Raw genomic sequence first — 16,551 nt, 5'->3', positions numbered from 1 at the left:
GGGGGGTCGTGTTTTTGTGTTTGCACGTCACGCGAGGGGTCGGCGGGGAAGGGTCGGCCCCGTGCGGGGCCCTTCTGTGCAGAGTGTTTGTGCGGGGCGGGCTGTGGGGACCCGCGCGGCCCGTGGGCAGCGGGTCGGAGCAGCGGCGGGTGATGCTCCGGGGTGATGCCGCTCCCCTCGGGCGGGGCTGTCTGTGGTTCTGGGAGTGGGATCTGTCCCGCCGTGGGTGCTCCTTTGGGCCATCCTGACCCAAAAACGCCGTCAGCGCAGCCCCTCCGTGTCCTCGCAAGGAACGCGGGTCCTCAGCGGCTGCGCCTCCCCCGGGTCCGTGGAACAGGGTCTTGTGGGCGTAATTAGTCTCAGCCTAATTAGGACTGGTTGCTTTGCTCCGGGTGTCCTGTTAAATCCAGGCGACGGGTAGAATCTGCCTGGGTGAGATAAAGCTCCGCTGAAGGTAAAGCCAGCCAGGGGATGGGGGATCTCTGTGTGCACCGCTGCCCTGGGCAGGTGTGTGCTGTGCTGGGGGAGGAGGGATGGACACGCCGATGTTTGGGGAGTTGGCTGCCCCGAGCCAGAAGTGACAAAACGTCTGAATTGCCTCATGCAATAATCATGACTAAATAGCTGAAAAGCACGGCTCTGTGCTGATGAAAACTCTGGTGCTTGTTCCTGGCCAGCTGTTGCCGCCTTCGGTTCTTACTTTGTGTTCTGGAAATGTGCCATTGGTGTGACAGCCAATGGTGAATAATTTTTGTAAGCCTTGCTGTTGGTTCACTAATATCCAGGGATTTACTTATTTAGTTTTTTATTTATTAGTTTGACAGATTACAGTAGAAGTTAAATGATATTAATAGTTCATATCTAGCTAAAATTACTCCCTCATGTTATTGCAGGTATAACCTGACGTGGAACACATGCAGCAGCAGTCATTTTCCAAAGTTCATGTGTCCTCTCCAGCATTTTATGTTGAGCAAGAGGCTTATTTGTGTTGTTGTCTTACTAGTCTTGTAATTATGAGATCTGGCAGTTGAAGGACCAGAATCCTAAATTCCACTGAGCATCCAGTAGCTTCTTGTAATCCTCCAGGGAAATTTTTCTTAGTTTAGAAATGTCAAGGTGGGGTGTTCAAAGAGTTATCTAAATAGGAAGTGACTTGACATTCAAACATAGGTGAGTCAGACATAGTTATTTATTATGATAGTCCTCTTTAGATAGTATTTATTAACATCAAGGAAATTCATGAAAAGACAATATGCTTGCTGCGTTTTCCATTTCTTAACAGTTCCATAGAAAAACAAAGTATTTGGGGGATTTGATGTATTCTTTAGATGTGTGTGTGCTGAGTATGGAGTTAAGTATTAGTTAAAGTAGTGAGAAAGTAATAGTTTTGAAAATCTGTAATCTGAAAGATTTGAGCCAGTCGTACTGAGCTTGGTAACAGTTAATGGTTCAGTGCTGTATATGAAGAATGCATTGGTGCAGCTGTAAACAAAGCTCCAGCCACCTGTTTTTTTGTTCACAGGAATTGAGTAAACACGATAAATTTGCCTGCTGCACGTTTCTTGCACATCTAAAATGCCCAGTGAAGGAAGGCTTTGTCGTACTTCAGTGCTCTGATCAAGTGTTGAAGAAAGCCTTTAAATCAACCCATGTTGTGGTAGAAATGTTTGACTTCTGCTCGAGCTTTTCCTGCCTCTCTCTGGGTTCTGTCATTCACCACCCTTTCCCAACCCTTGAATGCTCTTGTTAAGGTTGATGACTGAAGGAGGGTAACCTGCCCATCTGTCTTCCAGAAGATGGAGGGACCACTGTGCACTTCAAACTTCAGTTTTTTTTGACACTTTGTCTTGTTCTACTGTTCTTTCCCTCCGCTGTTTTTCAGGTACAAAAGCTGCTCTGTATGTGTCCAGTGGATTTCCACGGGATTTTCCAGTTGGATGAACGTCGCAGGGATGCTGTTATTGCTTTAGGAATCTTCCTAATTGAATCTGACCTGCAGGTATTTTCCCCACCTGGGCTAAGTGTTTATCTTTGAAGATTAATTCGAGTTTAGTTGTTGAATGAATGAGAAGTTGGTATTTTTCTTCATAAAAATGAATTGAAATATCAGAGGCAAGGGATGAATGCAGGCAGGAGAGCACAAGGAAGCAAGGACAGCACTGAGGAGTGAGGTAGAAGAATAAAAAAAGTAGTCATGGCACTGCCACAGCCAGACTACTGGCATGTTTTCTGGTCATCATACCTTAAGGAGAGAAAGGAAGGACTACTCAGGATTTACTTAAACCATGTGTGTCATTGTGTGTTCTTCCCCACATGCTCCTGAATGACAGGGATGTTCCAGTGCAGTCCTGAAGGTCAGGTTTGCAGCAGGCCCTTTCCTGCCTGGCACTGGCCAGGATAAACAGGCAGACAGAGCACACAGGCTGCATTGTACATGAACATCCCTTCTGTGTCTGCCAGCCTGGGCAGGACAAGCTGGTTCTCTTCCCTGGAGCTCTGGGCATCATATTGTTCCATGCAAGGGAAAGGGAGGATATGCCCAGTCCTAGGTCCAGAGTCATTAGACCTCACTTTAAAATCTTCCATGTTGCTGGGGTTTGCTTCAGGCCTGAATTGCCTCCTGTTGAGGGTCCATGTGCTATGGTACAGCTTGCTTGGTTATTATTGAGGTTGTTCTTTTTTCATTTTTTTCTAAGGCAGTATTTGTATTTCATAGCATTTTATGATGTTTCCAAAGCCAGCAGTCAGTATTAGTTAATCCAAGCCCATGAGGAAGGGAAGTGCTGTCCTTTGATTTGCAGGTGAGGGAGCTGGAGCATTACACAGGTGTGTGAAGTGACTTGTGTAAGGCCCTGGGATGGGTCACATGAGGTGGGACTGGCACTCTGAATTTCTAGCTGCCTTCAAATTATTTTGGGGCCTTGCTGTCAGTTAATGAATTGTTTATGGGTAGGTACGTTGTGGTTCTGGAATATTTTTCTGCAACTTTTGCAGAGAATGAACTGTTGCCTGGAATGAAAGTCTTGGATTTAAGGCACTGAATTGGGTTACTTTTCGTTTGCCTGTTTTGAAATCAGTTTTGCAACATTCAAGAAGCCTGTGGAGTAATCATGAGAAGCGAGTTCTGTGTGTGTCAATGGAGTCTTTCCATATATCTAAAACATCTTGAGATGATATGGTTCAGCTTTTCTTCTCCATTTTAAATGGAATATTTTCTCCTTTAGCACAAGGATAACGTGGTTCCGTACCTCCTGCGGCTTCTGAAGGGTCTTCCCAAAGTCCAGTGGATAGAAGAAAGCAATGCACGGAAAGGCAGAGGTGATGTTTGGGGTTTCTGATCTTTCTTTTGAAATGCCAGCCAGGAAATGGCAACAGCAAAGGTTATTCAGGCCATGGTGCAAAGGGAGGTGCTGGGTTTTCAGCTCCTGGCTTGACAGCCTTTAATACTCATTTTCTTTGGAAGCAAAGAGGAAGTTGAACAGCTCCCTGTTTTCCTGTTTGACCACTTCTTGATAGATTGAACTTTCAAAATAGTTCTGTGTTCAATATATTTTGTATTAAATTGGAGAAGACTGTGTAGTGGTTAGAACAGGAGAGTGGAATCTGAGATCTGTACACTCCGGTTGTAGCTTTGATGCTTAGTTGCTATTTCAGCCACTTCATTTCTTGCTCCCTTAATGTCTCTTAGAATTAATATAAGAACACTTTTATATAGTATTATATAATTCAATATTTAATTACTTGAAAGCCTGGGAAAGTTTTTAATTATTATGATTTTTGTTTCAATGTTTCAGGCTGAAATTATGATGGTTAGAGCACTTCTAAATTTTGTGTGCAACACTGTATTTTTCTACAGTTTATCTCAGAACTGCGTGACACGGGAGTCGCATATACCTTCTTGTTTTGATATAATTTGTTCTTTCTGTGTTGTTTCTCTCTAACAAGTGGCTGATTTTTCTGTCTGTCACTTTGCAGGTTTGCTTCCAGTGGCAGAAAACTTCAGCTTCTGCTTGGTGACGTTGTTATCCGACGTTGCTTACAGGGACGCCTCTCTCAGAGAGCAGGTGGGGTTTGTTTGTATGACCCAGTTCTCCAACGCCACGATCCTGACAAATGCCTGGAGGAGAGAGCAGCAGCTGCTTCCTGCCCTGCAGAGGGGTTGATTGCTTTAGCATCTGTACTGGTGCATTAATTTGCTTGTGTTAATTGTCAAGCATATGGAAGACATTCGTGAGTCTGCTGTTACTTTCGGGTGGCAGTTGCTGAGCCCAGTTAGGATTCCAGCTTTGGTGCTGGATCAGGACTGCTGCAGTTTCATTGTGCTGAAAAGCTCACTGCAGGCTTTACAAGAGCAGCTCTGTGAGCTGAGTGAGGGCAATGTCCTCTTTTAGTCCCACAGTATTAAAAAACTCTTTACATTAATATATGCAGGTTTCATTTGTTGTAGTGATCTGGTGTAAGATATGACACTTCTTTACCAAAAGATATTTTTGTGTGTCTGTCTTGATGACTTCAGATTTTGGATGCGATCCTGCAAGTAATGCAGTTCCTGTTGGGAATGTGCCAGACACCACAAATGCATGATAAAGGTATTAATAAAATTGTTACTATTTTATAACTCCTGTCCTCTGAACTTCTCTTGAGTTTGCTGGTTATCAGGATCACTCCTGAAAAGCGAGCAGCTTTTTCTTTCCACTTTTGTTTGCACGCGTCTGTTGTGTTTGTTGCTGGCTGGTAAATACAGAAGCAGAACTGCATTAATTTGTGATACCTTCATGGTTTTTCCTTTACTTGCACAAGTCAGTCTTTGTAAAGCACTTTAGGCTGAAACAGTTTAGTGAAGTGGTAGCAAAACCGTGAAGAGGAAGTTCTAAGTTACTGTTAATGTGCTGTTACACGTGTTTTTCTTTTCCAGAATATTTATGCAAGTATGCAGTGCCCTGCCTGATAGGGATTTCTCGAGCCTTTGGTCGCTACAGCAATTCAGAGGAGGCTCTCCTTTCAAAGCTTTTTCCTAAAATTCCCCCACATTCCCTGAGAGTTCCAGAAGAACTTGAAGGAATTCGCCGACGATCCTTCAATGACTTCAGATCAATCCTTCCCAGTTCCCTGCTCACCGTTTGCCAGGAAGGAACACTGAAGAGAAAGGCCAGCAGTGTATCCAGCATCTCACAGGTTTGTATGGCTTGCTCTGTGCTGGAGTCAGTGCTGAGATTATTTCTTGAGCTGAGTGAAGGCAGCATTAAGCCTGGATATGCAGAGAGTCCCTTCACACATTGTTTGACCAAATACAAAGATCTTTATTTTGGTTCCGCAACTGAATTTCAAAATAATTTTGTAGTTTCTGAGTTACAGAACTGTCAGTGACAGCTAAACTAACAACTGTACTAGTAAGTCTTCACATGGAGCAATTGGCAGATCCTATTGCTTCTGTTATTCTCATTGAAAAGCATTGCACTGTATGTCTGTAAATTTGGGAAGCTGGCACTTAATGGCTAAAGTTTTCAGAAGTGCTGAGGGTACAGGAGCTCTCACTGGTTTCACCAGGAGCTGTGGATTGTCTTGGGGAAAAAATGCATTCAGATGCTGGTTTTGAAACCACAGATTGTTGTTAGTGTAGTTTCATACAATACAAGAGTCACTGTTCTGATCTCTTCCTTTTAGTCGAAAGCACTGAACCAGCATTTTTTAACTTCCTATTTTTGACTGGAATTGAGCTGATAGGCCCAGCAATCTAGTTCCTGTTAGTTTTGCTTGAAGCAGTGTTTCATTATAAAGTGTACAAACCATTCCCTGAAAGATCTATCAATGTCTTATAAATATTTGCTTATAATAAATACGGCTTTTGTGTGATGTTTCAGGTTAGTCCTGAACGTGGAATTCCCCCTCCCAGCTCTCCTGGAGGAACTGCAATTCAATACTTTGAAGGTAAATTATTTTGCAAAAGAACAAGGGTTTTGTTGCAATTTATAGAAAATTGAAAACCAAAAACCTTTTGACCCCTTTCTCTGCTCTCCAGAATTCTTACAGCAATTCTGTGGCATGTGCCTGCTAGGATTGTGAAAAAAAAATTGTACTTTAAAGACAGTAGGAAGTACTTATTAACACCAGTAGTTTCCAGGCTCAGTTGTTTCTGGAGGGTTTTGAGACATGATTCCCTTACTGCCAGGCAGTGCCTGGTACTGAAGAGCTTAATTCAACTAGGCCAAAAATATTTTGGGAGATTAGGCTGAGTAACTTTGAGGAATAAGTGTTAATATTGTGCTTCACTGGGCAGCTGAATTGTTGGATTAGGGTCTGGAATTTTGAAGCCTTTGTGGCACATTGTATAAATCCAAACCAACTGCTCCATTTGAAGTAAGCCTGATGTGGGTCATTGTGTAAGACCCAGTAGAGTGTTCACTAATGTGTACTAATTACTGTGTCACAAAAGGCAGAAACAGGAACAAGTTTTATGAATTAATACATAAACCCTTAACCCCTGAGTTTCAGTAGAGCTGTAGCTGTGAGTTCTAAGTCAAAGCAGGGCTCAAAAATAAACTATCTTTCCTGAATCAAGTGGAGGACTGGCTCTGCATCTGGGGTGCTTTGGTGTCTCTGGTTTTGTCTGGCCCTTCGAGGTTTTTAACAGTTTGGATTTCATCTGTTTCTGGGCCATTCTCCTCCCTCAAGCCCTGGTTTAAATTAACTTCTTCCACATTGCTTCACTTTTTCCTTCACGTTGCTATTTCTAGAGGCATCTGTTTTCCTTATTCATATTATGAGATTGGAAGATAATTAAAGTATCGTTCTTAAATTGCCAAGTAGACCTTCTGTCTACCCTACTGAACCAACCTATTCTTCTTCAATCTTATGGTCTTTGTGGTTTGAGTTAAAAAAAACAAACAAACAGAAAAAAAGCTGCAGGTTAGAGAGAGGCTATAGTGGTAGAACAAAAATAATCTTAATTAAACCTATAGGTGAGTAGTGGACAACTTTGTACAGAGTTAGGAATCATTTTCATTGTCTCTCTAACAGTGTTATGGTTTTTCTAATTAGGATTTTATTTTCAGTACTAACTTTTACCAGATATTTCAGCTACAGGCAGCCCTTGTATTATTTCTGATGATGTAGTTTGTGATAGTCTTGCTTTCTGAAGAAGACGAGCAGTGACCTTGGTTTTATTCTGGCCAAGGCTAATGGTTTAGAAAAGAAATGACTGAAGACTTTTTTGTTGTTGTGGTCAATAAATGATCTTGCTTGAAAGCCTGTTAATCACAAGAACATGACTCCAGCACAACCAGCTGAGCACTTCAGAAAGGCAGAAATATAATTTCTCAAGTGGAAACAGAGCTGAGAGCAGTTTGCTGAGCAAGTTGTTTGTTTAGTAGAGTACTTGAACCCGAAAAATAATTTGATTCTCTTTGCTTTCAGATTGCACCAGTGAATTGGTGTCTATTCTAAGATCAAAGCTGTTCTTTGTCTTCATTTGACCTAATACAGGGGGAAACCTTACAAGACAGTTTTGACTTAACCTGTTCTTTGCATTTCTGTGCTTTTGAATTAGAAGACATTTACAAATGTTTTCGGGTAAATGCAAGTCAGTAGCATGGGAAGGCTTCTCATCAGAAGTGTCTCTGACAACAAGTCATTTTGAAATAAATTCTTCCATTGTGGTGGTAAACTTCTAGTGAACAAATGTGTTTTTTCATCACAGTTTTGTGTCTTGATTCACCACTAGATGAGCTGAAATGCACCTCTGAATAACTTGCAAGTTAAAGACTGTACCTGTGTTGGAAATAACTCTTCAGTAGTGACCAAACGTTACCATTAAACAAAGTTACTATCCTTTCCCTCCTCAAACTTGTATTTTCTTTATTTACTTCTGATCAGGTTCATATCTTCCTGATGGGAGTGCACTGGATCCTGATTATTACTTCTCTACAATCAGCTCCAGCTTTTCAGTGTCTCCTCTCTTCAATGGTATTAACAATAAAGAGTTTAACATCCCACTGGAGATGCTCCGACAGCTGCTGAACATGGTACGTGGTGGGTCCCTGTGACGGCTCAGTGAGGTTGCATTCCAGATATCTGTGCTAGAAATAGATGCAGGGTAAGTTTAAGCTTTTAGAGTTGCAAATAAAATGACAGTCTTTGTGTCTCTCAAGCTTTGTGTAATGTTATTTTTATGGCATTTCGTGTCATGCTTCAATAGCATTCCTAAAAACCCTCATATAAACTGTGAAGAATTCGGAAAATCAGATAAGTTTATGTCAGCTGCTTCCTGCTTGAGTCTTGCAGAGCCCTTGTTTTGAGGTAACTTACATAACTGGTTTTTGCTGTGAGAACGAGACCCTTTTCTAGATGCTGGGAATTCATGCAAGTGGCTGTTTGCAGCCTGCAGCCCTGTCTGCTTCCTGCACCAGCTGTTTTGGAACAGCACAGAGAGGCTCAAATATTCTTGTTGCAGCCTTAATTTCATCTGACACTTTGCAGTGAAGTGACTCGTGCTCTCTGCAGGGACAAAATTGTATTCTCTAGAGTCACCAGCAGGAAACATTCTTTTTTTGGTTGGTTTTTTTTCTCTTCATAGGTAAAACAGATCGTTGGGGATTCTCTTCTGAAGACCTTGGATGCAGTTATAGCTGAAGTTGCAGAGGTATGCTTTTAAATTCCTTTTTGAATTACCTGAATGCTTCTTTGTTTCTTTTGCCATAAATCTTGGAAAATTAGTCTTTTACCTGTGTAAGGTATGCCTTCTCTTTGCAAAATTATACTAATTTCCTTTTTGAACAGTTTGTTCACTGGTTTAAATCTGGCTTTGGACAGTGTAAAAATGGAGGAAGGAGTGAAGGAGTAATGTTTGTCACTGACATAGGAGGAAATAGTTATTATTCTTACTTTAGTTCTCTTGTCCTGATAAATTACAGCATTGGTTGCCCAAAACTGGTTTACTGTAGACTGAGATCTTTATTTTGTATTGCAGTAACAGTGTCTTTTTTTCACGTAGATAAAATGTGTTGTTTTCTTTTTCTAGCTTGAAAATCACTGCTGCTCTTTGAGGTGTCATTCCTAACAAGTTCACAAGTGTTACAGTTTGCAGGCCTTTACTTGCAGAGGTGCCCTGCTTGGTTCTGTGGGTCCTTGTTCTCCCCTTCTCTGGGCACAGTTCTGTCACAGCCTCCACCACATTTTCTGGAGTTCACCTCACCCCCTCAGGGCAGAAGGCTGTGTTGGAAGGGGTGTGTGCTCAGCTGTGTGCAGAAATGACTTTGCTGTGCTCTCCAGCCTTCCTTTGAGAACTGCTGTATTTGAACTGTAGACCTAAGTGGGGACAACTTCATTTTCTCTCTTTGCTGTCTCAATGAAATGAGAGGTTTGAATCCCCCCCTTTTTTAAGCCTGTTTTCTACACTGTTGGAGAGAACAGGTGTGTGCTCTTCAAATCAAGAGTGACTGGATCTTATTTAATGCCCAGAATGGCTGTACTTTTTCTTTTGTTAAAAGTAGAGGGGGAAAAGTCACGAGGTTACCTCATGTACCTGTTTTATGTGCTTGTTTACATTGTGGAGGAAAGATTGTGTGACTGCAATGAGGTTTATTTATCCATGTGATGGAAAATACTTCATTTTGAATCTATGAGGTTGCTTCTTTTCTCTTTCAGACGGGTGCTAGTACAGATCTCTACTACAAAGCATTCAGTGACCCCCTTTATCTTGCTCAGTTTAAAATGCTGAGAGACACGTTATACTATATGAAAGGTATAGTATTTATACTATTTTTTATTAATTTATCCTTCATTATGTTTGAGATCCCAAGCATTGTCTGCTTTGTATTGAGTGCTGGAACACTGTGGGTTTGCATTTCCTGGGAACTCTACATATGGTGTCGAATTTGTATTTGACATGTTTCTATATAAAAAAGGTGCTATGGAAATAGAAAAAAATGTTTTGAGCACCATTAAAAAGCTTAGTAGATGGCATCTGGATTATCTGCTCACTGATGGACTTTGCTATGAAATTTACCTTTTAGAGAGGACATAAATTTGATTAAATCATTAATTTATAATGCAGCAATGAATTGTACATATGCTGTTGTTCCGACACAGTCGCTTCCGTCCTTCCAGTATGACATTGTTTCCTTTTCTCTCTTTAGACCTTCCCAACTCTTTTGTGAAGGAAGTGCATGATTTTGTGCTGGAGCAGTTCAACAGCAGCCAGTCAGAACTGCAGAAGATCCTCCACGACGTGGATCGGCTGCACAACGAGCTGAGCCCTCTGAAGCTGCGCTGCCAGGCCAACGCTGCCTGTGTGGATCTCATGGTGTGGGCTGTGAAAGATGAGCAAAGTAAAAAATGCTCCTCGGTCTCTGCAGTGTCTGTCTGTTGTGTTCTAGGTTGTAGGGATACTGATAGAGGAGATGGTGCTTGGAAAAATATAAAATGAAGGGAATACTTTTTGCTATTAGAATACAAGAGTAAAACCTCCACCAAAGGGTTGTGAGATTAATTGGTTGGATAGTTCAACATCTCATAGAAATGGAAACAGAAACTTTCTATTGGCTTATCTAGAGGAGATGGTATAATTGCTGAATTATATACAGCTGCTTATTTTCTAGTTTCTGTTTTAGTTATTGCTTTTAATGTCTTAAATATTTCTCAGTGATTCTTTTAAAGGACATGTTTTTTCTTCGATGCTAGCAGGACTGGGAAGCTCTTTCTCATTTTTCCTCTCTTTTTCTTTCTTGCTGTATAAATCTTATCCATCCCCTGAAAGTGAAGGATTTTTTTTCCTTTGGACTTCGTAATACTTGTTTTCTGTCCAGTGTGAACTAACACTCAAAATCATCTTTAAGAACTGTCATTCTTCCAGTCACAGTGTTTGACAGAGCTTTTTGCTACAGATACTGTTTCCAAAACTGTTTTTGTGGAAGCAGCACTAAATCTTTTTGAGGAATTGTAGCATAAGGAGAGTAAAGCTTATAAATTCTCTGAAGTATTTTAGAAATTCCAGTAAGAATTGGGTGGTGTGTGGCTAATAACAAATCTGGTGAGATAAATTTCTCTGTTGGATTTTTCATTTAAGGTGCTGAAAACCTGTGCATCAAGTTATCAGAGAAGCTGCAGTCAAAGACCTCAAGCAAAGTCATCATTGCTCACTTGCCACTGCTAATTTGCTGTTTGCAGGTCTGTCTTTACAGTGTTTGACATTACTGTAACAGTGAGTGAGAGTTTGGGGAGTTTTGCAGGTTGCTAGAACACTTTTTGTCTGCTATTTGTATTTCCATCTGTGTGTTCTACATTTGGATTTTAGGGGTCTGGTGTGGAAACTAGGAACTGCTTTTAGAATTTTCTTAGCTCAACTACTTCTCAAAGAATAATATTCATGAGGGGTTTTTTAACAAGTATTGAATTTCTGAAATATTTAGTTTCTTAGCCCATTATATAAACACTTAAAATTACTGGGACTGGCAGGTCACTGAGGTTTTAGACTAAGACTTTATTGTTCTAATTTTTATGTCTTCTCATTGGACACTTATTCATAGTCTTACAAATGTGGTATTTTCCACCACATAATAAGTTATCAGGATTCCCTAAGTATTGGAACTTGCCCAGTAACATTTTTTTTTTTTTTGAGAGTGTAGTTCATTTCACATAATTCCTGTGAAAACACTCAGGAAGAGAGCTCCAAGGCTTGATGGCCTCTGACACACTCTAGAATAACCTAAAAGAGTTAGAGGCTTCAAATGTCTAAATCTTCCATTAAAACTTGAATCCCTCAGAACTTTTTAGAGTTTGGTTTTTTGGGGGTTTTTTTTGTATTGAGCTGAAGCTGCAAGCTTACAGTTCAGATAAAAATTGTGCTGCTTTATTGTAAAGCTATGTTTTGTTGGTTTTATTTTTCCTTTTTAGGGTCTAGGTCGTTTGTGTGAGAGGTTCCCTGTTGTGGTTCATTCTGTCAATCCATCCTTGAGAGACTTTCTTGTGATACCTTCCCCAGTGCTTGTGAAACTCTACAAATATCACAGCCAGTATCACACAGGTAAAGGAAAAAAGGCTATGCTCCAAAGTGATTGTTTTCCAACTTTTTGATGCTTTCAGATATTTTGTGGTGATGCAGCTGTAGATTTAAATCGAGATGGATTTCTGCTTTTTTTTTTTTTTGGAGGTGGAGAGGAGGAATGCAAATAACAATCTGGTAGAAGTGTATTTAGGGGCAAACAGCATAGGTAGAACTACATTTATCCCAGCAGTGATATTGCTCTGTCTCTTGTGCTGAAACCAAACACTTCTGTCTGAGTGAGATGCTGCAGCTGGAACTAATGCAGAATTATAGGGAAAAAAATCACAAGTCCAGTTGGAACCTCCCTTGTTTCAATTTGTGGCTGTTGTGTCTCATTCTTGTACAAAGCCTGCTTCTGTCTGCTCAGTAACCTACTTTGTCATTTGGGAGGGAGCCACTGGGTCTGTCCAAAGCTGAACAAGGTCACGTTCCTCAGACTCCCCACACACGTCCTGTGCTCCTGCCACGTGATCATCGTGGCACTTGGCAGGTTTTTATTGTTGTTTTTAAATGTTAATATCAAGTTATGATTTCCAAAACAAAAATGTTCAATTTGAATTGCTAATGCAGGAGCAGTATCCTGATGCTAAAGCAGAGCAGGTAAAGTAGTAACTGACTAAATTTAGGAATAATTATTTAGGAGTAGTTAAATGCAGTAATGTCTTGCAGAGCCCATCAAATGGTGTTGATTTCCACACTCCCTGTTCTCAGTAGGTGGCAATGACATCAAGATCAGTGTCACCAACGAGCACTCAGAGTCCACTCTGAACGTGATGCCTGGCAAGAAAAGTCAACCATCCATGTACGAGCAGCTGCGTGACATTGCCATAGACAACATCTGCAGGTGAGAGAGAGTCTGGCACCTGCTGGGGCACAGGTGCTGCTTCCCTGGCAGAAAAGTATTGAGTCAATGCTCTGTGCTGCTGTAAAGTCTTTGTGACTTGAGTGTGACTTCATTTTCCTTTGTTCATCTCTTGGTTCTCTCTGTATCCTAATTGTAAAATAATAATTCAGTCTTACTGTTTTGCTTCCCACATCTGTAACTCAGGCTAGTCACCATTTTGATATTCAGCAGAGTTTTTGTTTTCTGCTTAGATTATCACATTGAGCCTCCTGTAACAGAAGGATTGTTACACACTCATGTGGGCAGTGTAGGGCTTATTCTTCCCTTTTAGACTTTCCCTTTAGCTACAGAGGGCTGGAGGGAAAACAAATAGTTGATAACTAGAGACAAGGAATTAAAGTTTCAAAGCACTGGACTCTGAATTTACCTTACTGCATATTCCTGTCTTTATTGTTGCTGGAGAAAGCACAGGTAGAAACTCTGCTAATTATTTAAAATACATCTGCAGCATTCTCAGGCAGTCGGTTCTCATACTTCAGTATAAGCTTTCTTCCCTTATACCTGGCATGCATTTACAGTAGTAAAACCTGATCTGTTTAACTGATGCATTATTCTTTTTGTCCATTCTTACTCAGGTGTTTGAAAGCTGGCTTGACTATCGATTCCGTGATTGTGGAGGCCTTTCTTGCCAGTTTGTCCAACCGTCTGTACATCTCTCAGGAGAGTGATAAGTGAGTTGTCGTCATCAAACCAAGTTTTCCTTCATTCAATGGACCTGAAGCTTATTCTAAGATACAAGTACTGGCAACATTATTTTAGTTAAGTGTCTCAGATCAATGAGCTTTTATGTAGGGTCAGAATTGTCCCATGCCAAGTCTTTGCAGAGCTGAGCCCCTATTTTCATACTGAGAGAGATGGATCCATTTTTACCTGATTGAATCAGCAAATCTTTGGTGAATATTAGCCAATTTTGAGTCCTCAGTTGAATGATACTCTCTCTCTACTGTATCCTTTAAGCTTCAGCTGTCTTTTTTAGCTAGATACATCTTGTCATTTGTGACATTTGACTTCCTTCACTGTTAAGAGACCCACAAAGCAAGAAACCTCCAAGGAGATATTCCACAGTAGCTGGTCTGACTGTCAGGTTGTAATATCTTGCCCAGCATTTTTACCTTTTTTCACAGTTGTTTCTAGATCAATTTGTTCATGGATTAGTGTGGATTTCTTCAACAGTGAGTTTGAGAGGTTGTTATTTTTTATTTTGAAAACCAAACATGTGCAGCAACATTAATGTATTGGTATAGAGTGGCAGTATTAAAGCTGTTAGTGATGTTTAGTATATGAACTGTTCCTTACAAGAAATGTAACCATGCTCAGAGATCTTTTAACTGTCAAACAGTTACATGTATCATGTTGGGGGTTTTTCTTTGTTTTTTTTTTGTGACAGGGAAGCTCATTTGATTCCTGACCACACAATTCGTGCTCTGGGGCACATTGCAGTGGCACTGAGGGACACCCCAAAAATGATGGAACCCATCCTGCAGATCTTACAGCAGAAGTTTTGCCAGCCACCTTCTCATCTTGATGTTCTCATCATTGATCAGCTTGGCTGCTTGGTCATCACTGGAAATGTAAGGAAAGAACTGGCCAAGACTCTGCCAGTTCATGATCCCTTTCCTTTAGTTATAAGGAAATGTGTTTTAGAAACTGCATTTGCAAAAGTTACTTAAGGTTTTTCTTTTCTTCACCACAGGTAGGCACTTGTACAGTTTTTATGACATCAGAAAAGCTATAATGTGTAAAATGCTGTTCCTATAAAGAAGATGAGTCCTCACAGAAAATAATACAAACTTTTTTAAAAAAAGCAGACCATAAAAACCAAATTCAATGTTTTCAAAAGTTATTATGAAGTTTTTATACTTAAACTATGTCCCAAATAGGTGCACAGTATCTTTTTTCATATAAGTAATTAAGTTTCAAAGTCTTGTAAGTCTGTACATCTAAAAGTATAGAAGGTTGTCTTCTTCAGTCATACAAAGATTAACTGACATTTTCCAAATGTTATTTGTGCCTCTAAACAAGCAATTAATTGCCAGGACACAGAAGCCTGAAAAAAAGTTTTCCATTAGGAAGGCAGAGTTAAAGAACTTACTCAACTTTTACAAGATTTATTAATTAAAAACACTGACGAATGCACTTGCAGTGTTTCTGTATGGAAGCTGAACCCATTGCTCACACACCTGTCTGAAGAACTTGGTAGCACTTAGTGTATTTTACAGGGTTGTTCTTTGGAGAGGTTGTGTTCAATAAGCTTTACTTAGTGCTTTGGGTTTGTTTTTTTGCAGCAATACATTTACCAGGAGGTGTGGAATCTATTTCAGCAAATCAGTGTTAAAGCAAGCTCAGTTGTTTACTCTGCCACAAAGGACTATAAGGATCATGGATACAGGTAACACTCAGCTGTGTCCCTTAAATATATAAATACCATGTCAAATATCCTTTGTACTCCATCAGGCATTTTAACTTTTTTCAAGTTTTATGACAGGGTTGTAAATAATATTGTTCTTTCTTCTTTGATGTTAAAAATAAACACATTGGTTTAAACATAGTAGCCCTTCATAATGTAGAGTTTCCTGAAAATGCTTTTCACTACAGGTAGTATTGATTACTTTGTCCTCTGTAAGGAGTCAATGTTTGTAACTGATAAATGACATTGATGACTTATGTTATCTGGAAGTACAGTAATTAATCTCTTAGCCTAGAAAAGCTAAGAGTGCTCTGTCTTGTTGTTACTGTGGTCCCAGTACTTATCAGGGATTAAATGCAAACCATTAACAATTTAATTCTTTGCATGTAAATTATGCATTGTTGTCCCTGCTACAATTTAAGATTATCATTGACTCTGTTGGGAGTCTGGATATCTTTGAAGGCAGTATGTGAGTACCTGAGAGGATCGTTCCTGTCAGTACATTTTAACAGGCTGCCTGAGCCAATGCAGTCTCAGCTTTAACAACTGATAGAGGTTCTGATTCTTCAGCTCAAGACTTTCCCAAACCAGAAACACAGCCCTTGGCTGCTTTTTGTCTGCTGCAGGAAAGTACTTTTGGCTGTGGTGGCATCATTAATGAAATGTCCTCCAGACAACTGACAAAGTTTTTCACTTAAGTACCGGTTCTGTTTCAATTATCAATAAAGTGCTGTGCTGTCCATAAAAACATAAAACAACCCCCTGAAAAAAACCTGAGTGAAAAAAATGTCAGCAGCCTTATTACCAAGAGTTACTGTGAGTGTTATGAAGAAAGCAGTGAGAATATTAAACAAAGGGATGGCTTGTTCATAACTGTCCTTTGTCCTCAGGCACTGCTCCTTGGCCGTCATCAACGCCCTGGCCAACATCGCTGCCAACATCCAGGGAGAACACCTTGTAGATGAGCTGCTGATGAACTTGCTGGAGCTGTTTGTTCAGCTTGGGCTGGAAGGAAAGAGAGCCAGTGAGAGAGCAAGTGAAAAAGGACCAGCACTGAAGGTCAGGAATGCACTGGTTTTCAGTTGTGTGCAGCTGTGCATTTATGGGGATGGCACCACTGAACTGCTGGGTGGTTGATAACCAAACCCACACCCTCACAGGAGAAACCCACACTCTGCTGAGCCTGAGGATGTGTTCTGG

General features: G+C 40.5%; 1 protein-coding gene across 1 annotated transcript in view; it reads left to right on the top strand.

The window, feature by feature from the left end:
• Nucleotides 1-1,882: 1,882 nt before the first annotated feature.
• PI4KA (phosphatidylinositol 4-kinase alpha) overlaps nt 1,883-16,551 on the top strand; it is a 56,618-nt gene continuing 41,949 nt past the window's right edge. The window contains exons 1-17 of the mRNA XM_027651875.1: nt 1,883-1,999; nt 3,225-3,318; nt 3,976-4,064; nt 4,517-4,589; nt 4,916-5,175; nt 5,862-5,928; nt 7,873-8,021; nt 8,573-8,638; nt 9,643-9,739; nt 10,134-10,325; nt 11,063-11,163; nt 11,890-12,019; nt 12,755-12,884; nt 13,520-13,615; nt 14,332-14,515; nt 15,230-15,333; nt 16,242-16,410. Of these exons, the coding sequence (XP_027507676.1) occupies nt 1,901-1,999; nt 3,225-3,318; nt 3,976-4,064; nt 4,517-4,589; nt 4,916-5,175; nt 5,862-5,928; nt 7,873-8,021; nt 8,573-8,638; nt 9,643-9,739; nt 10,134-10,325; nt 11,063-11,163; nt 11,890-12,019; nt 12,755-12,884; nt 13,520-13,615; nt 14,332-14,515; nt 15,230-15,333; nt 16,242-16,410 (2,100 nt within the window). The 5' untranslated portion in view covers nt 1,883-1,900. The remainder of the gene's footprint in view (nt 2,000-3,224; nt 3,319-3,975; nt 4,065-4,516; nt 4,590-4,915; nt 5,176-5,861; nt 5,929-7,872; nt 8,022-8,572; nt 8,639-9,642; nt 9,740-10,133; nt 10,326-11,062; nt 11,164-11,889; nt 12,020-12,754; nt 12,885-13,519; nt 13,616-14,331; nt 14,516-15,229; nt 15,334-16,241; nt 16,411-16,551) is intronic.

Source organism: Corapipo altera, unplaced genomic scaffold, assembly GCF_003945725.1.
Source record: "Corapipo altera isolate COAL_440 unplaced genomic scaffold, ASM394572v1 67, whole genome shotgun sequence".
Classification (NCBI taxonomy): domain Eukaryota; kingdom Metazoa; phylum Chordata; class Aves; order Passeriformes; family Pipridae; genus Corapipo; species Corapipo altera.
Note: the sequence above shows the minus strand (reverse complement) of the source record. Positions and strands in the feature narration are given on the sequence as shown.